Consider the following 27,464-nt stretch of genomic DNA (forward strand, 5'->3'; position numbering starts at 1 on the left):
GGGCTCACTTACCTCTCTGCTTATTATCGACTGGAATCTCACTAGTCTCACTGTCTGTAAACGTCTAACCAGTACACAGAATTAGGGAAATAAAATGTAATTAGTTGCTGGTGCAAATATATAAATGTTTTATGGAACCAACATCTAAACTGAAGTTGTTATACATTAACCAACCTTTGAAATTTGGTCTTATCCTGGGATCGTAACTGAGTAGAAGTCTATTCAAGATGTTGCTAGTAGAATTTGCAGGCACTGTTGCAAGGTCTTCGGCTGATTGCTGTCTGTTAAAAATAAACTATTCTGGTTATTTTTGTTAGCAGCAAACAGTTAATCTTAGTATATTTGATTCAAGCTCTTCAAATTAAACAAAAACAGTGTTGGTCGTGCTTTGGTGATTTATTTAAACAAAAGATTTACACTTTTTCTTACAACATCTGAATCTAATATGCAAATCAAAAGTGAAAAATGTAATAAAATAAAATAAAACCCATTTTTCTTGTTAACAGAAAAGAAACAAGCAGAAGCTATAGTGCAAAGTTTACATGGGTCACTCTTTCCCATTGGTTTTGAACTGGGCTCAGCCCAATGAGTTGTGAATATCTGTATTCTTAATGGGCATTTTCTATTTCTATTTCTGTCTTCGAAATCAAAGTGTTTGGAAACAATAGCAGATGTAAATGCCTCCATAATTGCCAGGTCCATATGCCACTGTGAGCAAAATGTTGTATTTCTTCATTATTTAGCAAATGTTGGCACCTCCTCCGAAAAAGCTATAAAAGCAATAGGCACGATCTAGCCCTGTGTTCCCCAATGTGGCATCTGTGGGCACCCCAGCATGCTCAGACAGTCCCTTGGTACCCACCAAAACCCCTTGCCCTTCCAGTTTTTAATTAAAACACAAAATGAAGGTTTTGGGGGCTTTGGGGTTTGTTTGATTGGGATAGGTATTGCCCTTTGGGGAGAATTCTGACCATCACCAGTTTTTCTTGTTTGAAATTGTTATTTTGGGGCTTCCCTTGTTTATGAGAGTCAGTGTGGTGTAGTGGTTAAGGTGTTGGATTATAACCTGGGAGACCAGGGTTTGAATCCCCACACAGCCATGAAGCTCACTGGGTGACCTTAGGCCAGTCACTGCCTCTCAGCCTCAGAGGAAGGCAATTCTTAGGGTTGTCAGCTCTTCACTGAGACAGCAGTGTCGGTGGGGGTGCAGGCAGGGCAGGAGATTCCTTGGTAATTGCCAGGCCGTAAGTCCTCAGCCGGCAGCTTGGCTATAAATCTGCCAGGCTAGCAAGGAGGAAGCAAGGTAAGGGCAGAGGCCATTCAAAGCTTACGTGCCAAGCCAGAAATCCAGAAGAGACATCAGTGAAGGTCCAGGTCTAGTTTGCCGAGAGATCAGTCTAAGTCAAGGTTCAAGGGATAGGAAGACACACGGTGGTCACGCCTGACATTGTAGTCAGCAACAAGCTGAAGCCAAGGTTTGACTTTTAAGGAGCAGGTTTGTCAGCAGGTGTGAGCCATCAGCGTTTTGGCCTTAAGTGGACAGGCCTGCCCCTCTTCTGCCTGACCTCCTGTTGTCTACGTTCTGCAGGTGAGGGGGGAGTATCCTGTTCACTGACTGCGTCTGGCTGAAGGGCTTCAGCTGTGTCTGGGGTGCTCTGCAGCTGAGGGGGAGAAGGAGCTGGGTTCTCAGGAGTTTCCTCCGTTTCTCCTTATGGGTCTGCTGCTTCTGGGTCTGCTGCTGTTACTCCCGAGTCATCCTCATCTGATGAGTCCTCTGACGGGGCCATGACAAGGGTCTCCATAAGTCAGAATCAACTTGAAGGCAGTCCATTTCCATGTTTAGTTTTTTTTTAGATTTCCAAATGTGCCCCTGGGCACAAAACACTGGGGACCTTTTCTTTAGCCATTATTCACATTGGCCAGGACATGCCCTGTGGGACAGGGAGCATCCCCATACTGAGAACAAAGCATCTCATACTGTGTGTTTGCGATGTAAGGAGTTGCAGGTATTATAAATGGTGGTCTGATTTACAAACTATATTGGAATGACTGTGAAGAATGCTGAGATGGGGTTGGGCTCACCAGCATACATCAGCCATCCAAACAATGTACAGCTGACCCAGGAAGTTCTGCTTGTTCCATCTGCAGCACTTGGATGCAGGATCTGAGTGTGAGGAGATTCCTTGCTATCAACATGATTGCATTATTGTCTTCTGTTACAATTCCTAAGATGCTTTTATGTGACCCATAATCTTAAGATTTCAGCCTTTCACAATGACCAGGTCCAGACAAACTCCAATATAAAATGCACTTTTCCATGGTAACTGTACCATGAATTGTGCTCATGATCAATTATAGGATTCATTCATAAAATGCCAGGAAATCAGGCATTGTAGGATGAGGAAGAGGTGCTAAACCAGCTAGCCAGCTTGCAGCAGTTAAAGTGTTGTTGGAACTGCAGCAGCAGCATGAGTCCTTTGCAGGCACCCAAAATGCCAGTCATTTATTTAATTATTTATTTAATTAATTAATTACACTTTTAAACCGCCCTATAGCAACAAGCTCTCAGGGCGGTTTACAACAAGATAAAACCACATTTAAAATACAAACAAGTGTGGATTACAGCATACGATTATAAAACATGTTTAAAAGCAAGATTAGAATACAAATTAAAATAAAATTACAATTACAGTTACGTTTAAAATTAAAATTAAATTTAAGCTTAAAATGCCTGGGCAAAGAGGTAGGTTTTTACCTGGCGCCGAAAAGATAACAAAGAAGGCGCCAGGCGTATCTCATCTGGGAGGGCATTCCATAGTTCAGGGGCCACCACTGAAAAGGCCCTAGATCTAGTTACTGTTCTCCGGGCCTCCCTATGAGTTGGGACCCGGAGAAGGGCCTTAGACGTCGAGCGCAGTGAACGGGTAGGTACATAGCGAGAGAGGCGTTCCATCAGATATTGCGGTCCGATGCCGTTAAGGGCTTTATAGGTAAGAACCAACACTTTGAATCTGGCCCGGAAACATATTGGTAGCCAGTGCAGTTGGGTCAGAATAGGTGTTATATGGTCAAATTTCTTCGTCCCAGTAAGAACTCTGGCCACAGCATTCTGCACTAGCTGAAGTTTCCGAATCGTCTTCAAAGGTAACCCTACGTAGAGTGCATTACAGTAATCCAATCTAGAGGTTACCAGAGCGTGAATAACTGAGGCGAGGTTCTCCCTGTCCAGATAGGGTCGTAGTTGGGCTACCAGCCGAAGCTGGTAGAACGCATTCCGTACCACTGACGCTACCTGAGCCTCAAGTGATAGGAGCGGATCTAATAAGACCCCCAAACTACAGACCTGCTCTTTTAGGGGGAGTGTAACCCCATCAAGGGCAGGTCGAACATCAACCATCTGGGCAGAGTGCCCCCCCACCAACAGCATCTCAGTCTTGTCAGGATTGAGTTTCAGTTTATTAGCTCTCATCCAGTCTATTATCGCGGCCAGGCAGCGGTTCAGTACATTGACAGCCTCACCTGAGGAAGATGAAAAAGAGAAGTAGAGTTGCATATCATCAGCTGAAAACGCACTCCAAAACTCCTGATGACCTCACCCAGCGGCTTCATATAGATATTAAAAAGCATGGGGGACAGAACTGAACCCTGCGGGACCCCATATTGGAGTACCCAGGGACTCGAGTAATGCTCCCCAAGCATCACCTTCTGGAGACAACTCCCAAGATAGGAGCGCAGCCACTGCCAAGCAGTGCCTCCGATTCCTAAATCCGTGGGTCGCCCCAGAAGGATACCATGGTCGATGGTATCAAAAGCCGCCGAGAGATCAAAGAGAACCAACAGAGTTACACTCCCTCTGTCTTTCTCCCAACAGAGGTCATCATACAGGGCGACCAAGGCCGTTTCTGTACCAAACCCCAGTCGAAAGCCCGATTGAAATGGATCCAGATAATCAGTTTCATCCAAGAGAGCCTGGAGTTGGCGAGCGACCATGAGCTCTAGAACCTTGCCCAGAAATGGAACATTTGCTACTGGTCTATAGTTGTTGAAATTATCGGGGTCCAAGGAGGGCTTTTTTAGGAGCGGTCTCACCACCGCCTGTTTCAGGCAGAGTGGGACCACTCCCTCTCGTAAAGAGGCATTAACCACCTCCTTGGCCCAACCGGCTGTTCCATTCCTGCTAGCTTTTATTAGCCACGAGGGGCAAGGATCCAGAGCAGAAGTGGTCGCCCGCACCTGTCTAAGCACCTTGTCCACATCCTCGAGCTGCACCAACTGAAACTCATCCAATAAAACCAGACAGGACTGTGTTCTGGACACCTCATTAGGTTCAACTGCTACAATATTGGAGTCAAGGTCCCGGCGGATGTTCATGATCTTATCTTGGAAGTGCCTCGCGAACTCATTACAGCGGGCTATTGATGGTTGTATTGCATCCGGAGGACCAGAGTGTAAAAGTCCCCGGACAACTTTATAAAGTTCCGCTGGGCGGTTACACGATGACTGAATGGAGGCAGCAAAGTACTGCTTCTTTGCTGTCCTCACCACCTTCACATAACGTTTGGTAGAGGCCTTCACAAGTGCATAAGTACAGCCGTCGGGAGTTCGCCTCCATTTGCACTCAAGCCGTCTCCTTTCTTGTTTCATCACTCTTAGTTCTGAGGTAAACCAAGGAGCCAATTGAGCTCTACAATGGAGAGGGCGCATCGGGGCAATTGTGTCAACTGCCCGGGTCATTTCCGTATTCCACAGAGTGACCAGGGTTTCGACAGAATCGTCAGTTTTATCAGCCGGAAAATTCCCTAGAGCCCTTTGAAATCCCTCAGGATTCATTAGTCTCCGGGGACGGACAATCTTAATCGGTCCTCCACCCTTGCAGAGGGGAGAAGACAATGTGAGTCTAAATCTCAGTAGGCGGTGATCTGTCCATGACAGAGGAATAGATGTAAAATTCCTCACTCCCAGATCACCATCCCCTAGCCCAGTGGCAAAAATCAAGTCTAGAGTATGTCCCAACACATGCGTAGGGCCAGTAACAAATTGAGACAGCCCCATGGCTGTCATGGAGGTCATGAAGTCCTGAGCCGCTCCAGACAAAGTGGCCTCGGCATGCATGTTGAGGTCCCCCAATACCAGACATTTGGGGGACCACAACAACAAATCCGAGACCACCTCCGTCAGCTCAGTTAGGGAAGCTGTTGGGCAGCAGGGTGGACAGTACACCAGCAGTATTCCCAGTCTGTCTCGCTGACCCAACGCAATGTGCAGACACTCCAGGCCATTAGCCACCTGGATAGGGTGCCTAACGAGAGGAATGGAACTTTTATAGACCACAGTGATTCCCCCTCCCTGACCCTCAGATCTACCCAGATGCTGGACCGAATATCCAGGTGGGCACAACTGGGAGAGATTAATACCTCCCAGATCGCTCACCCAGGTTTTGGTAATACATGCCAGATCGGCCGCCTCATCCACAATTAAATCATGGATGAGGGAGGTTTTATTATTTACCGATCTGGCATTAAGAAGCAGCAACTGGAGATCCGAGGGTTGGCTGATAAGACTACCAGCAATCCTGTGGGTGTGAGGAGGACCGGAACACGGCATAGCCACCAATTGTCTGGGCCGAGTTCCCCTTAACTGGCATGTCTTCCTCACAGCACCATACCTCCCATTACCCGTCACTGCACTGATTGGGGCCCCCTCTGGTCCTCCCTCCCAACACACTACCCTCTCGCCCAGGCACATAATAAAAATAAAATAAATCACAAAGTTCATACTTTATACACAATCACACACTCACTCATACAACCACTCATACATCCAGATAGCATAGCAGCAACAGCAATGTCCTAGCAGCCAGCGGGTCGCAACAGCGGCAGCGGCAGGGGCTCAGGAGCGATGAAGCGACGATGCCCCCCGACCAAACAGCAGCATCAATGGCAGCGACCACAAAGGCTGCAAGGTCCAGGCAGCAGCAACAACGGTTAGCAGCGACAATGATCCCAGAACAGTTCGAGGGCGTCGGGACGAAGCAGCAGTGAGATAGCACCCAGATCCGCAACAACCACAGCAACGGGATGGCAACTCGGGCGTAAGGTCGCAACAGCAGCAGTGGCAGGCGCCCAGCATTCGAAACAGCAGGAAGGCGACATCCGGGTCCACGACTGCTGCACAACGATGATGGTGCACCGGGTTGCACAGTCGCAGCAGCAACAACAGCGGAGCGGCGCCCAAGCCCACAGCAGTCACAACGGCAATCCAGGGCGCGGAACCGCGGCGGCAGAAACAGCACAACAGCCCAGGGATACTCCGGCAAAAGCCCCACAACAACCAGAGGTAGAGATGGAACCGACCTGGGAGGCAACAACGGCCGAGACCAGCACACCGGGAAAGCAGGCACAAGCCAACACAAGCCAGGGACGGATAAAATTACAAAACATTCCCAATATCATTGAGAGGCCTTGTGTAGAATATGGAGACCAATACATACCAATGGGAAATGTTGGGATCAGAAACTGTTGCACTAGATTAAAAAAACACAACAAACTTTGGTTTGGATATATTTTACAAGCTGACCAAATTAACTGATATATTAATAACAAACAATAGATATTTTAATAGGTTTTTTGTGGTAAGAGTTAAGTAGCCATAACCTTTTAAATAATGGCAGACTGTGAGATTGGAATGCTGCCATGTGGTCCATTCCGGAGTGGAAGCCCTCTCTTCGGCCTCTCTACTGATGCCAGTCTTACTCAATGATTGCCATGATAAAAAATACTGCTGTCAGCTCAGACAGCAAGAAGAGAAGGGAAAGAAAACCAGAAGTGCAAGAGACTTACAACTGTCAGTGTGGCTGAGCCCATGGAGAAAGCTGATGCTCACCATTAGTGATGCCCACCGTTAGTGAGTGCACCATTGTGCACTCCTGTGCACAAACAGTATTGGAAGCTTGCCCCCACTTGCTACAGTTGTCTCAGAAATGAGATGAGTTCTTTCTGACCCAGTCCATGATTTGTAAATTACGCACCCATCCATACAAACCTACCTAGTCCCCCCCCACACACACACAGCTAGACCACAGATGTCTAATCTCTAAACTCTTCTTCACTTCCAGAACAAATTATCCATTTGGGGCAGTGGTATTTCACACATGACTGTCCTGGATGATTATGTTGTGTTTAAAGTTAATGGCCCCCTGTAGGATGCACACCTTAACTTGGTGAGGGGGTTTAAGAGCGTTGAAGAAGCTGAGAGCAATGCAGTCAGGAGTCTAGACCAAGAGGCTAGACTCCTAGCAGGGGCACCCAAAGCAGAATGGTCAAAGCTGAGACACCAGACTAAGATGCATCCAAACTCAGAGGAAGGCAATGGTAAACCACCTCTGAATACCTCTTACCACAAAAACCCTATGAACAGAGTATCCAAAATGCAACACGAGATAGTGCTGGAAGATGAAACCCCCAAGGTCAGAAGGCACTCACCGAGCTACTGGGGAAGAACAAAGGACAAGTAGGAGTAGCGCTGTGACTAATGACGCAGCTGGGTCAAAGCCAAAAGGAAGCCCAGAGGCTGATGCACACAGATGTGAAAGGAGAGTCCGGAGTTGTACGATGTACACAACAGGAACATGGAATGTGAGAAGTATGAACCAGGGAAAGTTAGACATTGTCAAGCAAGAAATGGAACGTATCAACATTACAATACTTGGCATGAGCGAATTAAAATGGATGGGAATGGGACATTTCCAGACAGGCAACTACAAAATATTTTATGCAGGAAATGAGAAATTAAGAAGAAACTGGGTTGCTTTAGTAATGAGAAGTGATGTAGCAAAAGCAATTAGGAGCTATAATGCAAGGTTTGAGCGAGTGATATCAATGAGATTAAATGGGAAACCTATTAACATAACCATCATCCAAGTCTACACTCCAACGGCAAACACAGAAGAAAAGGAATTGGAGAGATTTTACACAGAAGTACAGGAATAAATTGATCACACACCAAAACAAGTTGTGCTGATATAATCATGGGGGACTGAAATGCAAAAGCAGGGAAGAGAAAAAAACTAGCAATTGTGGGAAATGGGGCTTAGGAGATAGAAATGAAGCAGGAGAGAGACTTACTGAATTCTGTGAAGCCAATAATTTGTTTCTTGCAAACACATGTTTTGAGCAACCGAAAAGACAACTGTACACGTGGACATCACCAAATGGTCAATATAGGAATCAAATTGATTATATAATTGGTAGCAGAAGATGGAGAAGTTCCATACTTTCTATGAAAACAAGACCAGAAGCAGACTGTGGTACAGATCATGAACTGGTCATATCGAAAATCAGAGTAAAGCTAAAGAAGAACAACAAAGCAATCATAATGCCAAAATACAATTTAAATAACATCCCAGAAGAATATAAAGATCAAATAAGGAACAGATTTGAGGCTTTAAACTTAGGCTGCTTTCACACATGGGGCTGATTGCATTAGTTTAACGGATTAAAAAGATAGCGCTTCTGTCCCAATTTCTAAAATCTCTTTCACACTGCAGTACCTGTTGCATTAAGGACAAGCAGCTGCTTCAGCCAATATACCTTTCACACGGCTTGTTTTCACCTTCACCCATGTACACTGTTCCCCACTGTGCAGGTCTAAGATCTTGTCCTGTCACCATGCAAGCCCTCTCCCTTTAGGATCTGACTTTTTAAATTGTTTTAGTTGTATCAACACATGGGTGTGTGTGGGAAATGCTGCTGCTTGTCAGGCAGAAAAAAACCCCGCGTGACTGAAGGGTGGGAACTCACTGCTGGCTAGGATGCCTGTCACGTAAGCGGCTGCAGCTAGCAAAAAACTCCTGCAATCTTCCGGGTTCCCAGCCTTGCTAATGGATTATTTCTGGTATAATTTATCACGGAAAGTAGCGCTTAACTTTCACTACATTCCACTAGAATTCTGGGGCTAGCTTATGCGTCATGTGAAAGATAAAATATAATGCGCAAATTAACAGGTAAGAAATTATCAGAATAATGGAATAAAGTGCAGTGTGAAAGCACCCTTAGTTGACAGAGAACCGGAAGAACTATGGACTGAAGTCAGAGACGTTATCAGGGAAGAATGCAAAAAGACAATACCTCTAGTTAAAAAGAGAGAAAGACCTTAATTGATGACTGAAGAAGCTCTTAAAATGGTTAAAGAGAGAAGGAAAGCAAAAGCAAAAGGATACAGAAACACAGTTAGAATCTTGAATGCAACTATACAGTGACTAGTACATAGGGGCAAAGAGAACTATTACAATAGTTATTGTACAGAAATAGAAGAGGACAACAAAAAGGGCAGAACAAAAGCCCTATTCCAAAAGAATAGAGAAATTAAAGGGAAATTTAAACCAAGAGTAGGGATGTTGAATAATCAACAAGGAAATACACTGATTGACCAAGATGAAATAAAAGGAAGATGGAAGCAATACACTGAAGAACTCTATAAAAGAGATGCAAGGATGACAGATTCATTCACGGAGGAACCTTATGATGAAGAACCAGAAATTTTAGAATGTGAGGTGAAAGCTGCATTTAAAATACTTGGAAGAAACAAATCACCAGGAACAGATGGCATACCAACAGAGTTGCTACAAGCTACTGAAACTGAATCTGTCCAAATTTTGACAAAAAATTGTCAACAAATATGGAAAACTAAACAATGGTCCACAGACTGGAAAAGTTCAATACACATCCCAATTCCAAAGAAAGGGGATCCCAGGGAATGCAGTAATTATTGAACTATTGCCTCAATAAACCATGCAAGTAAAGTAATGCACAAGATTCTACAACAAAGTCTCTTACCATATATGGAGCGAGAAATGCCAGACGTCCAAGCTGGATTTAGAAAGGGAAGAGGCACCAGAGATCATTTTGCAAACATATGTTGGATAATGAAATGCAGCAAGGAATTTCAGAAGGAAATTACCCTGTGCTTTATAGATTACAGCAACGCCTTTAACTGTGTAGACAAGAGGCTACTGTAAGGACAGAATATGGAGAAACCGATTGGTTCCCAATTGGAAAGGAAGTGAGACTGGGGTGTATTTTATTATGCTATTTGTTTAATCTGTATGCAGAACATATACGGAAAGCGGGATTGAACCAAGATGAAGGAGGTGTGAAAACTGGAGGGAGAAATACTGTATCAATAATTAAAAATATACAGAAGATACCATACTACTAGCAGAAATCAGTAATTATTTGAAACAAATGCTGATGAAAGTTAAAGAGGAAAGCACAAAAGCAGGACTACAGCTGAATGTCAAAAAGACTAAAGTAATGACAACAGATTTATGTAACTTTAAAGTTGACAATGAGGACATTAAACTTGTCAAGGATTATCAATACCTTAGCACAGTCATTAACCAAAATGGAGACAATAGTCAAGAAAACAGAAGAAGGCAAAGACTGGGGAGGACAGCTATGAGAGAACTAGAAAAGGTCATCAAATGCAAAGATGTATCACTGAACACTAAAGTCAGGATCATTCAGACCATGGTATATCCAATCTCTATGTATGGATGTGAAAGCTGGACAGTGAAGAAACAGGTAAGAGAAAAATCAACTCATTTGAAATGTGGTGCTGGAGAAGAGCTTTGCGGATACCATGGACTGTGAAAAAGACAAATAATTGGGTGTTAGAACAAATTAAACCAGAACTATCATTAGAAGCTAAAATGATGAAACTGATGTTATTGTACTTGGGACACATCATGAGAAGACATGATTCACTAGAAAAGACAATAATGCTGGGAAAAACAGAAGGCAGTAGAAAAAAAGCAAGGCCAAACAAGAGATGGATTGATTCCATAAAGGAAGCCACAGACCTGAATTTACAAGATCTGAGTAGGGTGGTTCATGACAGATGCTGTTGGAGGTTGTGACGCCCTTCCCTGGCTCTCCCTGTCAGGTTCCTACCTGCGCGTGGCTACTGCCTGTCACTAGGCACCACCAGGGACTCCACCAGTCCGGACTGTCCTTTATTTTGTTTCTCTCCCCGCTCTAGCACAGATCTCAACAGATCCCCCTGCTAGGCAACCACCAGTCACGTCCTAATACTAGTATTCCCAGAGACTCTGAATACTGGTATTGTTATTCTCTTCACCGCTGCCACCATTTGTTACAGTTCCCCTTCAGCCTTGGTCATTACCTTACCCTCCCTTCTGGTCTGTGAAACCCCAGCCAAGGATCAGGCCTTTGGTAAACCAAATTAAGTATTTATTAAAGATAACAAAGCTAACAAGATTAACAAGATTTCTTCTTAAGGCACATAAGCATATGGTTTTACTCAATACTAATCCGAACTCCACCCCCCTCCTTCTCCACTCTCTCCTGGCAAACCACTCTCTCAAACCCACCAAACAACCCACTCTTTCTCTTCTCCCCCCAGATTCCACTCTCACTCTTCCTTTTATACGTTCAGCCATTTTAAACACTCAGCCAATCATCTAGCATTCTACTGCCCATTCACTCCCCCTCCTCTTTCACTCCACTTACCATGTATCTTCTAAACAACCAACACTTACCATATATACATTAATATAGGAACATCACATTTCCCCCCCCCCTTAAACAACGGCAGAGTATTATTCCTGTTCCAGGATTTATACGTCGCGTTAACAATATAAACAAGTCTCTATGGGGAAAATGTCTTTCTTTGTTCCTCCGTCTGGTCACGTCACTGCAGTCCCAGCCACTTGCCTGGAAAGTCCATTGGCCAGTACATTGTCCTTGCCTTTTATGAACTGGAAGTCCACTTGATAGTCCTGTAGGGCCCAGGACCACCTCTGCAGCATAGTGTTATGGTTTTTCATAGTCTGCAACCATAACAAGGCCCGATGATCCGTAGTTACCGTGAATCTTCGTCCCCACACGTATGGGCGCAACTTGTTCAGTCCCCACACGACCGCTAGGCACTCCTTCTGGACCGACGAATAGTTTTTCTCCCTCGGCGTCAGCTTGCGACTCAGGTACGCCACTGGATGTCTGGTGCCTTCTCTCTCCTGTAGCAAGACGACTCCCAGCGCCAGGTCCGACGCATCTGTAGCCACGATGAATGGTTTCTCATAGTCTGGTGCTATTAATATGGGTCCTTGGCACAAGGCTTGCTTCAGTAGATCAAAAGCCTTCTGACATTCATCCGTCCATACCACACGCTCAGAACACTTCTTCTTTGTTAATTCATGCAAGGGGATAGGCCACAATTGCACTGCCTCTACCTTGCTCCATAAGGGGGTGATTTTCCCACTCCCCACCTTATGTCCTAAATAGATTACTTCCTTTAGTCCAAACTGGCATTTCTTAGCTTTTATTGTGAGGCCTGCTTTTCTTAAGGCCTCCAATACTGTTGTCAGGTGTTGGACATGCTCAGGCACCGACTTGCTAAAAATGGCCACGCCATCGATATAGGCCACTGCAAAATCTGACATGCCTCGCAACACAGTATTGATTAGCCTCTGAAATGAACTTGGTGAGTTCCTTAGTCCCATGGGTAAGGTCACAAACTCATATAACCCATCTGGTGTACTGAAGGCAGTTTTGGCTCTGGATTGCTCGTCTAGTTCCATTTGCCAAAATCCTTTACAGAGATCTAGTGTAGAGATAATGGTTGCTGCCCCCAATAACTCTAACATTGCGTCTACCCTAGGCATAGGATACGCATCTGGGACAGTAATTTTATTGATTAGCCGATAATCAATGCAAAACCTGGTCGTTCCATCTTTTTTCGGAACCAGGACAATACTTGAGGCCCAGGGACTGATGGATTCCCTGATCACTCCTAATTCCAGCATATCTTCCACCTCCTTTTTGATCTCATTCAAAACTTTCCCATTCACACGGTACGGAACAGATCTGATTGGGGCATGATCTCCAGTATCAATGGAATGTATAACTATACTGGTTCGGCCAGGTTTGTTGCTAAAGAGATTCCTATAGGTTTTCAAAACTCGCAGAAACTCTTCTTTTACTTCCTCCTTTACCTCCTCTGACCATTCCACTTGATCTACCCCTCCTTTGTCTTTGCTTTCCTGTACCAAATCTGGAAGTTCAGGCCCACTTCCCTCAGGGAATAAGGTAACTTGCAACACCTGTGCATCCCTGGTATGGTAAGGCTTCAACATATTTACATGAACCACTTTGCTTTTGTTTAATTGGTCTGTGGTGATTACATACGTCACTGTGTCAAGCCTTTCTCTGATGGTATATGGTCCTTCCCAGTTAGCCTGTAATTTGTCATGTTTCCTGGGTATGAACGCCATAACCATATATCCCACATCATACACATGTTCTCTGGCTGTTCTGTCATACCAGTAACGTTGCTTCTGCTGAGCTTGACTCAAATTCTCTTTCACCACTTCCATCATTTGTTTCACTGGTTCACATTCACCCTTTCTCTCAGCAGGCATCCACAGTCTATATAAAATCCCATTCTCACACACAACTTGACTCCTCAGTTTGTCAGTGAAAGGAATGTGTTGGGTCAGAGCTTGTTCCTTTATCTGCTTCAAACTTATATCTTTATGCAGCTCTTCCCTGAATTGCTCTGCTTCTTTCTTATCAGAGACCGCTTGATACAGTTTGTCTTCTTCAGCAGGCCTGCTAGTGGTTGCTATGGTGACCTGAGGCTGGTTAACAGATTCCACCCTGTTTGTTTCAGCCCCCCTTAATATGGCTTCTTTTTCTCTGCCAAGTTGCTGTCTGGTCACTACATAGATCTTTCCTTGGGCTCCCATTACATCTCTTCCCAGTATTACTGGTTCTTGTTGCTGGGCATTAATGCCTACTTTATATCGGCCCTCTCAGCCTCTCCAAGTCATTTCCACCAGGGCCACAGGCAAACTTTCTGGTTGACCCCTCACTCCTTGGATAGTCACAGTTTCCTGAGGTAATATTACCTCAGATTTTATTAAATCTGGCCTCAGTAATGTCTGAGCGGCACCAGTATCAAGCAATGCCCAATAATTTGCCCCTTGTACACTCACTTCCTCTCTCAGACTTGAATCAAGGTCTGTTACTTCTGTCCAGTTTATCTGGCAGAACTGAACCTTTTTTGCTGTTTCTAAAGCCTTGGGCTCTGTTTTCACTGCCCTTGTCTGAGCAGGATTACTAATGGGGTTGGCAACCTCACATTGAAAATGTAGGTGCCCCGGTCTACCACATTTGTAGCATAATTTCTCCTCACTTTTAGGGTACACAGATCCACTCTGGGGTGTCCTGTGCCCTTCAGATTTTACTGGAGGACTCACTCTCTGTGGTACCACATCCCTTCTGCCAGCGTTATATGGTCTGGGTTTAAAATCTCTTGATGTTTTCCCCACCCAGCCAGTTCTGTTGGAGGAGAAGTGATCCGCCATCTCTGCGGCCTCCTGCACCGATGTAGGGGAACGGTCTTTGACCAGGAGCCTTATTTCTGGTGGTAACTGATGGTATAATTGATCCAATATCATGAGGTTTTTCACCTCCTCCACAGACTGAGCTTTTGCACTTGTCAGCCATTTCCCAAATATGTCCATCAGTTTTGCCCCCAGCTCCATGAAAGACCTCCCTGTCTGTATCTGGCAGTTTCTGAAAAGCTTTCTAAAATGATCAGACCCCAGTCTGAATCTTTTAAACACTGCTTCTTTGAATTCAGCATAGGTGACGGGCCTGTCTGAAGGGAAATATTGGTATACCTCAGCCAATTCCCCTTTAATCAGGTTTGATAAATACTGCATGTATTTATCTTCAGGTAGCCCCCACAACTGAGCTGCTTTTTTCAAAGGTGCTGAGGTAAATTTGAGGATCTTGACCAGGCTCATAGACAGCAAAGTCCTTTGGAGTAATTTTTATTTTTGCTCCATCTCTGTCCTTTCTTGTTTCATCAGAATGAAACTTCTCTCTTTCAAATTTTAACTTTTCTGCCTGTAATTCCGCATCCACTCTCATTCTCTCAGTTTCCATCCGCAATCTCTCAGTTTCCAACTCTCGCTGTTTATCTTTTTCCTCAGCCTCCCATCTTAACTTCTCTCTCAAGTACTCTATATAAGCGGGATTGCTTAAATATCCTTCTGGGGTCTCTTCTCTGACAGGTTGTTTTTGCTGGACAGTAGCAAATCCTATAAGTGCTACCCTCAATTCATCTACCCCTTTACCCTCGTGAGGTAAATTGAATGTTATGCACTTCTCCACCAGCTCCTCTCTTTTCATTTTTATGTATTCAGCCATGGTGTTTGAGTTCACTCACTCTTTGCCACACACTCTTTGCCAGTCACTCTCACAAGAAATCTTGTTTTGTTATTTCTGCTTGCCACACCACTGTTCTGGATTCTCTAGTATTCGTATCTGGATTCTCTGTTGTTCGTATCCCACCACTGCCATCACGTGTGACGCCCTTCCCTCGCTCTCCCTGTCAGGTTCCTACCTGCGCGTGGCTACTGCCTGTCACTAGGCACCACCAGGGACTCCACCAGTCCGGACTGTCCTTTATTTTATTTTTTCTCTCCCCGCTCTAGCACAGATCTCAACAGATCCCCCTGCTAGGCAACCACCAGTCACGTCCTAATACTAGTATTCCCAGAGACTCTGAATACTGGTATTGTTATTCTCTTCACCACTGCCACCATTTGTTACAGTTCCCCTTCAGCCTTGGTCATTACCTTACCCTCCCTTCTGGTCTGTGAAACCCCAGCCAAGGATCAGGCCTTTGGTAAACCAAATTAAGTATTTATTAAAGATAACAAAGCTAACAAGATTAACAAGATTTCTTCTTAAGGCACATAAGCATATGGTTTTACTCAATACTAATCCGAACTCCACCCCCCTCCTTCTCCACTCTCTCCTGGCAAACCACTCTCTCAAACCCACCAAACAACCCACTCTTTCTCTTCTCCCCCCAGATTCCACTCTCACTCTTCCTTTTATACATTCAGCCATTTTAAACACTCAGCCAATCATCTAGCATTCTACTGCCCATTCACTCCCCCTCCTCTTTCACTCCACTTACCATGTATCTTCTAAACAAACAACACTTACCATATATACATTAATATAGGAACATCACGTTGGTCACTGAATCCTAGGGTAGCCATAAGTCATAATCAACTTGAAGGCACATAACAACAACAAAAAGTTAATGGGGGAGATCTGGAGAACCTGGGACTGAGAGGAAGACAGGGGGGTTGGGGGATAAGTCAGGAATCCTTCTCTAGCTTGGATTTTAATCTTGTATGGCCTCTGGCAAAACATCTTTTGCAGCTTCCTGGTGATTCAGATTGTATATTGGTTTAAAACCAGTGCAAAATGAGACTTTGCACATCTACTTTAATACTGCATGCACATAGTAACCATATATCAAGAAGCTGTGGTTCCCATGAGGCCCAAAGCCATGACAGACAAGGAGTTTGTCCATCCCCAGAAAAAGTGCTATGGATTGTCTGTGGCACTGATTCTGTTCTCTCTCCATTCCTTCAGCCAGATTCAAGTAAGAAACTAGTGATGACATGAGACTAGCAGACAGGAAATCACATAATAGCAAACATGTTCAGAGAACAGGATAATGTGTGGCAGTGATTAGGCAGCAAGTGCGCAGGCAAACACAAACATCTTCTCTGTCTTTCACTTGTTCTACTGAGGAGCAGGTTCACAGCGCTCCTTGGTGCACTACTGTCTAATAGCGGCCCGATAAAGTCAATCAAGTTTTTAAATGGTAGATTTGATTCTTGTAGAATAACCCTGCTCCAGCAGAGTTAACGTTCCAATCAGAATGCAATGGCTTATTTTTTTGCAAATTTTGTCAAATACACATGAGCAACAGCCATTCAGATTTTTAAGCACTTCAAATACCATGCTGCTATGTGACTTTGATGAAACACATTTGCATGATCATAAATCTACTTACTTCTATAATTAAAAAATACCAGGAAAAATCTGTTCCCTTGTTGGTAATCTATAGAATCACTCATGGGGTTCTTTCTACAGCTTATGCTACCATGGAGACCTTTTCCCTCTATGATCCTCCAGTGCAGGAGACTCATATCTTCAGGCAAGCTGCAGGCACATTAAGCGCCCCTTCTCACAATGTTAGTATGTCCCTGTCTAATGGCATTAGGGAGAGAGGAGGCTCTTTAGATGGTAATGTGTATTACTTCACTTACTTCATAATGTAGTAAAGGGGTAGCCAACTTGGTGCCCTCCATATACTGTTGTACTACAACTCCATCAGCCAGAATGATCAATTGACAGGGATGATGGGAGTTGTAATCCTTGAAAAAATATATTTATTATTTCATACAGCATCAAACCATAATATACCTGTGAAAAAAGACCCATTTATGTAAGTAAAAATTATTATTTTTTCACAGATATATTATGGTTTGATGCTGTATGAAATTCCTATACAATAATATGGTGTGTTCTCATGATTTTGTTTACAGCCCCTGACAAAGGCCAAACCACAGAGTGGCTGAAACGCATTGGGCTTTTGTCATAATAAATATATATTTTTTCAAGCATTTTGGGTTTCCCCCCCTTTTTTCTTTCTTTTTGCTTTTGGATGCTTGCCACCTTTTGCTGTGGGAGTTGTAACCCAACAACATCTGGAGGGCATGACACCAGCTACCCCTGCTGCAGTAGTCCAGCCCAGGTGCATTTGTGGCTCCTTCTGCCCAGTCTGTTTAGTGGGTTCTGGACATCTGCCCCACAGTCATCCTTGAAAGCACCTTTAGCCCTCAGCTCCTTGGAGAAAGGGCAGGATATAAATTCAATAACTAAAGGTATGTGGATTCCCTCACAATGTCCAAACAGAATGGATGTGCTTAGAGTTACCAATTTACAAGTCTGCTTTGCCTTTTGGACAGTCACTGCACACAGAGGAGAAACCAACAATAGTCGTGCAAGCTAAAAGATGCCCCCACAGTGGTAACACATCATATGTATGTAACACACACAACAAGGAAATATCAGCACGCTTAGGGGAAACCAAGATTTGCAGAAGTACAAAACCAAAAACAAGCTTTATGGGGGAAACCCAAAACATCCCAATGAAGACTAATGGCCCTGAATACTGAGTATCTCTTGAGGTAAAAATTAAAATCATGGGGGATGGGAATAAAGTGGAAGATGGTGTAGCTGGCTGGAACCTGGAACTGGACACTGCAACGTTCTGTTGTAGGTCCCACATTGTAGTCATCATTCCACAGTCTTGCTCTGATTAACTGCAAGTTTGTGTTTAACATGTCCCATCAGCCCTCCATGAATTCCAGTTGCAGTATGGAAAATTTGTAGGAGAGGCTAGAAATGCCTGACACAATTCTAGGCAATTGTGGAAAAGCAAAAAAATTGAAAGGTTTTTTGAAAGATGTATAATTAAAAGCTTCTATGTCATCATTATAAGGGTGAGGGAACACTTGTTTAGTTGCTGTACATTTGAATTTCGGATAATTTAGTTCAGGTAACAGAGGATGCGGCATAGGAACAATTTACCTGTTGTGTCACAAAACCCTTCGTTGTTATTTTCTAAGTGACCAATTTTATTATTTCAGATTATTTTTTCTTGCTTACATTCCAAAAAGCTCCAAGTATCAATCACACTTTCTGTTTCCATATTTTTTCCTGTAACATTTGAAAGGGGAGTACATACTGTCCTTTGAAGGGCACTATATCTACAACAAAATGACAAGCATCCATACTTTAGGACAGATGCACAAGCATCCTTTTCAAATGTAACAGAAGAAACATGAAAACAGGAAGTGTGTCCCACTCATGCTTCCTGTTTCTGTGGTTGTTAGAACATACAAAAGATCTCTTGCAAAATTACCCTGTTTCATGTTAAAGGCTACATTACTGTCAAGGATACCATATACCAGCATATTTGTATCCATTATTAAATGACTGCGTTATTCTGACTTGCTATTCTGAACAATGCATTGAGTCTTAAGACGGGGTGGTTAAGCTATCAGGGGGTATATTCCAGTAGTGGGCAGTGCAGGGCTAGATGGACCCCAAAGTGGGTGGGTGCAAACTTACACATACAAATCACTTACCTTTAACACAGAAAGAGAGATACATACAATCACACACACAAACACAGAACTATTTCCCATGGAAATAGAGGCCAATAGTTATTTCTTAGTAACACCAGTTGAGTGTCACCTTCAATTTTCCCAACACCCTTTTTCTGTCCTGATTGTTTAAAGGACAAAAAGAACTCAATACTTCCAGCATAAGAATGCAAATAATGTCAACGCACAACTGAGCAATGCCATAGAGCTATTCAGGGCCTCAAACTTAAGAAAGCAATTGTAACTGGTAAATTGCAGGGACACTTTTTGCATATTTGCAAGAACCATCTCTTTCCTGAGAAGTTCTCTTCTCCGCTTTGATCTTCTTACAACAGATTTTCTTGCAGAGAAAGGAGCTACAATTGTGCTTGCTACTTATCATCAACATCACAGCACATTTCCCTCTTGGCCACTCCCCACTGAACAGCTGATAGGTGGGGGGGAGCCCAAGGGCTGAATGAAATCCAGCTCTAGGTTATATCTGCTACATGAGCATGGGATTCCCTATCCCTAAGGTATCAAATAGTCTAATTTGAGTCAAATCTCGCCAGACTTAGCACCAGAACTTGTATTAACCAGGTGTACCAGAAATATACAGCCACTTTCTCACAGTAAACAATGGGGACAATGGTACTTGTGAAAGTCCTTATACAAAAGAATTTAGCATAACAGTATATAAAAGTATCCTAACAGTTGCTATACCAGAAAATAAATGCTTAGGATGAGATCTGCCAATTGCTGAGCCACCGTATTGTCATAATTCATTCTGCTATTCCAGCAGTGGACATAGAAATGCCATCAGTCATAGTACACTGATGACATTTTTCATCCATTGTGGTTTCAACTTAAGTCAGTGGGTGATAGCATGAACTCACCCTACTCCTTCTATCTGTCAAAAACAATATATACCAAAAATGGAATTTGCACCAACACATCTGACTTAAGGGGTGGTAAGAAAAGAAAGCTTATACTTAAATAAATAATATATTGAAGACATCATTTTAAAGGTAGAACCCCCACCCACCCAAAAAGATGAACTATTCAATATTGATTTGATGGCTCTTTTATGGTTATGCTATATAAAGTGCAATTGTTGAAATAAGCTTGCTGAGATCTAAATAGAAAGCAGAAAAGCTTCTCAAACCAGTCAATAATTACATAACTAGAACTAAACAGAAGCATGAGTAATCATGGCAAGAATTCTCCTATTTGGAAAATGGAAATGCATTTCTAATAAATATTTGCCTATGACATAATAATTAACCTTTTCCAACACAGATTCTCATCTCTGCAGTCCCATCTGTTGGCTTCATACTGCTGCTAGTCAACCTAACACATAAAAATGGTATCTGGCTGACAGCCTGCCCTGAGGGAACAGTTTGATACATTTTGCAAAATACTGAATTTTACCTACACAACACCAGGAACCCTATCAAGCCCAAGAACACTGAATTACAAGCACTTGCCCAGGGACATATTGCATTGCCAAACTGCCCACTGTAACACACTGTCATTAAACAGAGATACAAGAGTGAAAACCAGGACTGTACATAAATCTCTTGCAGTAGACTTCTTTTTGAGATCTGTAAAATGTTTGTGTCATTATAATGTCATTTGCACAGTACTTTCCAGAGATAGAAAATAATAACATCCTCTTTATCACTAATCTTCAGGCCACTGAGCAATAATGTTTATATATTTTTTTAGACAAACTTATGATTTTAAGTGTGGGGGGAAAGCTTTCAAGTTATAGAAAATGTCTCTTCAAGCTTATGTGTTCAGAACAAAATAATAAGAGATTGTTGGCAAATAATGTGATTTTTATGAAGCCATGGGCAATACAGACAAGCATTTACCAAATGATAACTTAGCATAGTATGCATTTTGTAAGCCAGTTATCTACATTCAACTGGCGAGGAGAATCTTGTTGCTCTGCTGCTTTCCTCAGATTTTGATTACGTGCAGAAGTGTAGTAAGATTCTTCTCACTACTTGGTAGGATCATGGAAGATCTACACTGTAGATCAGGGGCTAGGAAACTCCAGCCCACTTGGTTGTTTTGAGGCAAACCACATCCATCTGCCCAATATCTGATGTCATATATGATAACAGATGTGGGCCAGTTATGGGCATGGCTTGGCTGAAAGGGGCTATGCAGGCACTTAGTAAAGCACTTTGTGCAGCTCTTCCCAAATGCCCAACAATCACCTAGTTGTTGAGCATTTGGGAAGCACTGCACACAGAGCTGAGCAAGCTCTTTGAAATATGGGGGGGGAATAAAGATCTGGCCCACTGGCCCAAAAACATCTCCCACCTCTGTTGTAGAATAATGGCTTACAAAGGTTATAATACAGACACCATAATAAATTGTTACTTGGTAAATAGTTGCCTTTATTTATTTATTTTATTTTATTTTATTGTTTTATTTATTTTATAATTTTTAACACTGTTTAATATAATACAAATCTCCATGTTTGCTCCAGATCTGGTGCTTTGCAGAGCAAGCAAATTAGCCAAACATTACACTTGTTGTTATGTGCCTTCAAGTCGATAACGATTTACGGTGACCCTATGAATCAGTGACCTCCAATAGCATCTGTTATAAACCACCCTGTTTATATCTTGTAAGTTCAGGTCTGTGGCTTCCTTTATGGAATCAATCCATCTCTTGTTTGGCTTTCCTCTTTTTCTACTCCCTTCTGTTTTTCCCAGCATTATTGTCTTTTCTAGTGAATCATGTCTTCTCATTATGTGTCCAAAGTATGATCACATCAGTTTCATCATTTTAGATTCTAATGATAGGTCTGGTTTAATTTGTTCTAACACCCAATTATTTGTCTTTTTCACAGTCCATGGCATCTGCAAAGCTCTCCTCCAGCACCACATTTCAAATGAGTTGATTTTTCTCTTATCCACTTTTTTCACTGTCCAGCTTTCACATCCATACATAGAGGTCAGGAATACCATGGTCTGAATGATCCAGACTTTAGTGTTCAGTGATACATCTTTGCATTTGAGGACCTTTTCTAGTTCTCTCATTGCTGCCCTCCCCAATCCTAGCCTTCTTCTGATTTATTTATTTATTTATTATTTAATTTGTATCCCGCCCTTCATCCCAGCAGGAGCCCAGGGCTGCAAACAAAGCGCTAAAAACACTTTAAAACATCATAAAAACAGATCTTAAAATACACTAAAACAAAACAGTGTTAAAAACATTTTTTAAAAAAAAAACTTTAAAAAAAGGGTTAAAACATTATTTAAAAACATATTAAGCAATTCTAACACAGACGCAGACTGGGATAGGTCTCAACTTAAAAGGCTTGTTGAAAGAGGAAAGTCTTCAAAAGGCGCCAAAAAGATAGCAGAGATGGCGCCTGCCTAATATTCAAAGGGAGGGAATTCCACAGGGTAGGTGCTGCCACACTAAAGGTCCGTTTCCTATATTGTACAGAACAAACCTCCTGATAAGATGGTATCTGCAGGAGGCCCTCACCTGCAGAGCGCAGTGATAGACTGGGTATATAAAGGGTAAGACGGTCTTTCAGGTATCCTGGTCCCAAACTGTATAGGGCTTTGTACACCAAAACTAGAACCTTGAACTTGGCCTGGTAGCAAATGGGCAGCCAGTGCAATTCTTTCAGCAGCAGGGTGATACGTTGGTGATACCCTGCCCCAGTGAGAAGTCTCGCTGCCGCATTTTGCACCAGCTGCAGCTTCCAGACCAACCTCAAGGGCAGCCCCACATAGAGCGCATTACAGTAATCCAGCCTGGAGGTTACTGGTGCGTGGACAACAGATTTCTTGACTATTGTCTCCATTTCAGTTAATGATTGTGCCAAAAGACAAGTTCAATGTCTGCATTGTCAACTTTAAAGTTACATAAATAACTTTGGCTAGACTCCTAGCAGGGTCAGCCAAGGCAGAATGGTCAAAGCTGAGACACCAGACTAAGATGTATCCAAACTCAGAGGAAGGCAATGGTAAACCATCTCTCAATACCTCTTACCATGAAAACCTTATGAACAGAGTATCCAAAATGCAACACGAGATAGTGCTGGAAAATGACACATTAGACTAGGCAATGCCAATGCTGAAACAAAAAATCAAGCTTAATATACCAGGATATACATGAACAGTATGCATCACCATGCAGCTACTTTGCAGTTACTTCTCTCCTCCCTTCAGGCAAACGACTGAACAATCAGCATTTAACCATAGCTTCCTGCTACATGCAAACCCAGAAGCGATAAACACTTTCAAATCAAGTTAAGATATTAAGCCATATCATGGCTTTCTATGAAGCCATTAGCCATAGTGTCCAGGACTGGGCACATGCTGTGGTTAAGTGCTGAATCCTGGTTTGTTCAACTGCACACACAATGGGAGGAGCAAAGCAGTTGCAAAGGAGCTCTGCGCATATCCTGGATTTTTGGTTTAGCATTGCCTGTGAAGTTGGCCTGCATGTAAATTCAACTGGAAACAAGGCACTTGCAGTCAAATATTTAATTGGTCAGTTCAAATCAATAAAGAGAATTCTGATTTTCCACCTCCTCTTTTGCTCTTACTCCTTCCTTGGTCTCTGGAGCATCAGTTTCCAAAATCCCCTTAACTACCTCCTTTACCTAGCTAGATCATATAGCTAAGTGGGGATTTCCCTGGCTCAGTTTTCTCCTTGATCCTTCTTTTCCTCCACTCCACATTTTTTCTTCCATCCTCAAGTATTCACATCCCAGCTTCTCAGCCCATTACCTTCAACAATCTTTCCTTTAGGCCCGCATCCATCTATACTTCACCTTTATCACCCTTCTTGCCAAATTTATACAGTACATCTTCTCCATTCATAGATGTGAAAGTTCCATACAACCTGACCCCTTGCTTCCTTCAAAAAAGTAGTACCGTCCATCAGTTTTATATTACGGACACATCTTTACACTGAACACTTACAATATAATCTATCTTACATATAAATTATACAGCCATGAGAGTGGCTGTATACTATAGCCAACGTGGATTTTTCACATTCCGCAATGTTAAATTGAAAAAAAAACCCATGCCATTCTGATGCTTCCCATAAACTCATTTCAAAACAAAACCTTATCAATCTTATAGTCCTGAACTCAGAAACGCTTGCTTAACAACACTCTCAATTTTCATGGGGATACACAAAACAGTCAGAGAGAATTGAGAGTTCAAAGTCTAAAAACACAATAAGAAAAACCAGAGCCATTTTGGACTTTTTTCTCTTAGAGTTCTCATAATCTGTTGAAATTCATTAAAAATCAGCCATGTTCACAGAGTACCTGTAATCCTATTACTGACCTTGCCCCATAATCCGACCTTCATCTTCTGCAGTTTAAAAGTTTAAAAAATGCCTGGCTGATTTTTAATTAATTTAAGAAATTTTGGCTGGAAGCCTATGATAAAGCCGGACATGCTCAGTAAGAACCAACTGCCAGAGTTCTAAAAGCCAGACTCACAGCTGCTGGGCTTGCCTAATCAGGGGGCCACACCCACACCTGACCTTTATTTCACTTGAGACAGTCATGGCTTCCCCCCAAAAATCCTGAGAAGTGTAGTTTGTGAAGGGTGCTGAGAGGAGACTCCTGTTCCACTGAGAGAGCTCCAGCGGCCAGACTGGTTTAACAGTCAGCCACTGTGATTGAAGGTCTGTGAGGGGAACAGGGCATCTCCTAGCAACTCTCAGCATCCTTCACTAACTACACTTCCCAGGATTCTTTGAGAGAAGCCATGACTGTCCAAAGTGAAATAAAGGCCTGGTGTGGATGTGGTCAGGGACAGCTTTGGTTTAAATTTGGGTGGGAGGCTACATGTGCCTGCTGTAGAATAAAAAGGTGGGGGAAATGCTGAAAAGCAATGATACTGTTCACAATGTTTTCGTTTTGGAAAAGAAAAGGGCTTCCCCTCTGCCCAGTGCCCGCCCACCCAATCTCCTCCCCTTCGCCCTCCCCTGCCTGCCCCTCCCCCAGGTCTGTGTTGGACTATGACCTGGGAGACCAGGGTTCAAATCCCCACACAGCCATGCAGCTCACTGGGTGACCTTGGGCCAGTCACTGCCTCTCAGCCTCGGAGGAAGGCAATGGTAAAACCACCTCTGAATACCGTTTACCATGAAAACCCTATTCATAGGGTCAACATAGGTCGGGATCGACTTGGACGCAGTCCATTTCCATATTCAAACATGATTGCACTGAAATAAATCCCATTGAACTCAAAAAGTATGCAAACGATCAAATCCACCCTCCCTTCTCCTCCCTCTTCCCCCTTCCATCCCCTTTCCTTTGCCCCTCCCTCCCCATCCCCATCACCTTCCAATACCATCCTTCCCCCTCCTCCCCCTCCCCTTTCTTCTCCCCATGGTCAGTTTTACCTATCTTAAGCATGATTGCACAGATGTAAATACCATTGAACTCTATAAGCATGCAAATGACCAAACCTGCCCTCCCCCTTCCTTTGCCCCCCATACGCCCCTTCCCCCTCCCCCTCCTCTTCCCCATGGTCAGTTTTTCCTATTCTAACCATAATTGCATAGGAGTAAATCCCATTGAACATGCAAATGATCAGGCCTGCTTTTCCCCTCCTTCCTCTCTCCTCTCCCTTCCTCCTCCCCTCTTCCTTCTTCCTCCTGTCCTGCCCACTCCAGCCCTCCCTCCCTCCCCCCTAGTCAGTTTTACCTATCCTAAGCATGACTGCATGAAAGACCAACCCAAATTTTGTTTGCATTTTGACCAATTTGTAGGGCAGTACAATATCTCAGAGGGGAGGTCAGGTCTCCTGCTCCCCTGGTGCATTCACTATAGCTGCCCAATTTCCCTGCTTTTTAAAGTTTGATAGAAATATCTGTGGGCTATAGGTATGTTCTTAAACCACAAGGGTTTTTTTTGCCTATTAGTGAATATATATAAATGTTGTTAAACTCTATTGAGCATCTGCTGACAGTTTCACCTAGCAAAGCACCTGACTGGCTACCACTGGTAAGGAACAGGCAGAGATCCCACACTTGCAATAAATGCAATAGAGGGAGTGGATTTATGTGCACATCTTTGCCAGTGTATCTCTTTTTCCTCCATAGAAATAAATAAGAGCAAACCGCCTGCACAAGAGTGCTAAGGGCACATCAAAGTGCATGCAGGCCTCTAAACTGGATCACATTGGGTTTTGAGGATAAGATAACACAGTTTGCTTTTTTAAAACAACGTATGTCACATAAATCTGTGCCTGACTTATGGTCCCAACATGGTATCCTAATTTTTTGTAGCTCAGTAACAGGGCACAAGCTTTGCATGCAAAAGACACGTGTCTGTTCCAAGTAGGCCTGGGAAAGGCCCGTCTTAAAAACCTGAAGAGTCAATGTAGATTATCATATTGAGCAACACTGACCAACGGTTTGACTCAGCATCAGACAGCTTCATGTGTTCTTATGTGGTATTTTGTTGGCATAACTCATGGTTGAAGCAATCCTTACTATTTATGTCCCAGTGTAACAAGCTGTATGAAACGGATGCTAGTAAAATCTAGTTAATTCTCCATAAAATGAACACATTTTTGTTTATTATAGGGTAAGACCCAACGTAGCATGAATGGGCATCTAATCACACAATGGAGCTTCTCCTTCCTCTCCTCGCTTGCAGCCCCCCCCTCACAAAATCTGCTCTGGAGGACTGGTTGACCCTCCGAAGCAGATTTTGTGTGTGCACACAGGGGATAGTGTGGGGAGAAGAAAAACCATAAGTCCCATTGCACAAGTGGATTTCCTTTGCACAAGTGGGAGAACATCATTGGATGTCATCTGTAGTGCATTAATATTGCTTATTTGAACTCTGTCTTACTTCAGAGGAAAACTACAAGGGGTGTTTTCAACTAAGACCTACCCAGAGTAGACCCACTGAAATTAATGACCCTAAGTTAGTCATGTTTATTAACTTCAATGGGTCCACTTTTTTGCATGCTATCTCTTGTTGTGAAATGTCAAAGTACAGCCAATTTCTTTCATTATACACAGGTACTGTACAAAAAATGTAAGAAACATATGAAGGAGATACTGCTTCTTTTTCCCTTTCCCTTTCTTTGAAGATTTCTCTTTGGGGTAGACTTCTTCAACACATAAGGAGAAAAAAACAAAGGCAAGAATCACCGGGAAAAACTTCATTGTGGGGACTTTTAAATCCAGAACAAAAGTTGACCTATGATAGATAAGACAAGAAAAATATTAATAAGGTTGAATGTGAAAAATAGGAAAAACTTCATACTAAGGAAACAAACAGCTTTTAGTCATTGTAAACCCTAAACACATATCACTCCAATAATCAGCTACTGGATATAGGCTGCAATCCTATTCCCGTTTACCTGGGCATAACTCCATTGAATGTAGAGGGATT

At 43.1% G+C, this 27,464-nt stretch overlaps 1 protein-coding gene across 1 annotated transcript in view; it reads right to left on the reverse strand.

Moving 5' to 3' along the window:
- Nucleotides 1-27,235, reverse strand: part of GLRB (glycine receptor beta) — a 74,607-nt gene extending 47,372 nt beyond the window's left edge. The window contains 2 exon segments of the mRNA XM_061584425.1: nt 175-281; nt 27,114-27,235. Coding sequence (XP_061440409.1) covers nt 175-281; nt 27,114-27,235 — 229 coding nt within the window.
- Between the last annotated feature and the right edge of the window lie 229 nt (nt 27,236-27,464).

This window comes from Rhineura floridana, chromosome 9 (assembly GCF_030035675.1).
Source record: "Rhineura floridana isolate rRhiFlo1 chromosome 9, rRhiFlo1.hap2, whole genome shotgun sequence".
NCBI lineage: Eukaryota > Metazoa > Chordata > Lepidosauria > Squamata > Rhineuridae > Rhineura > Rhineura floridana.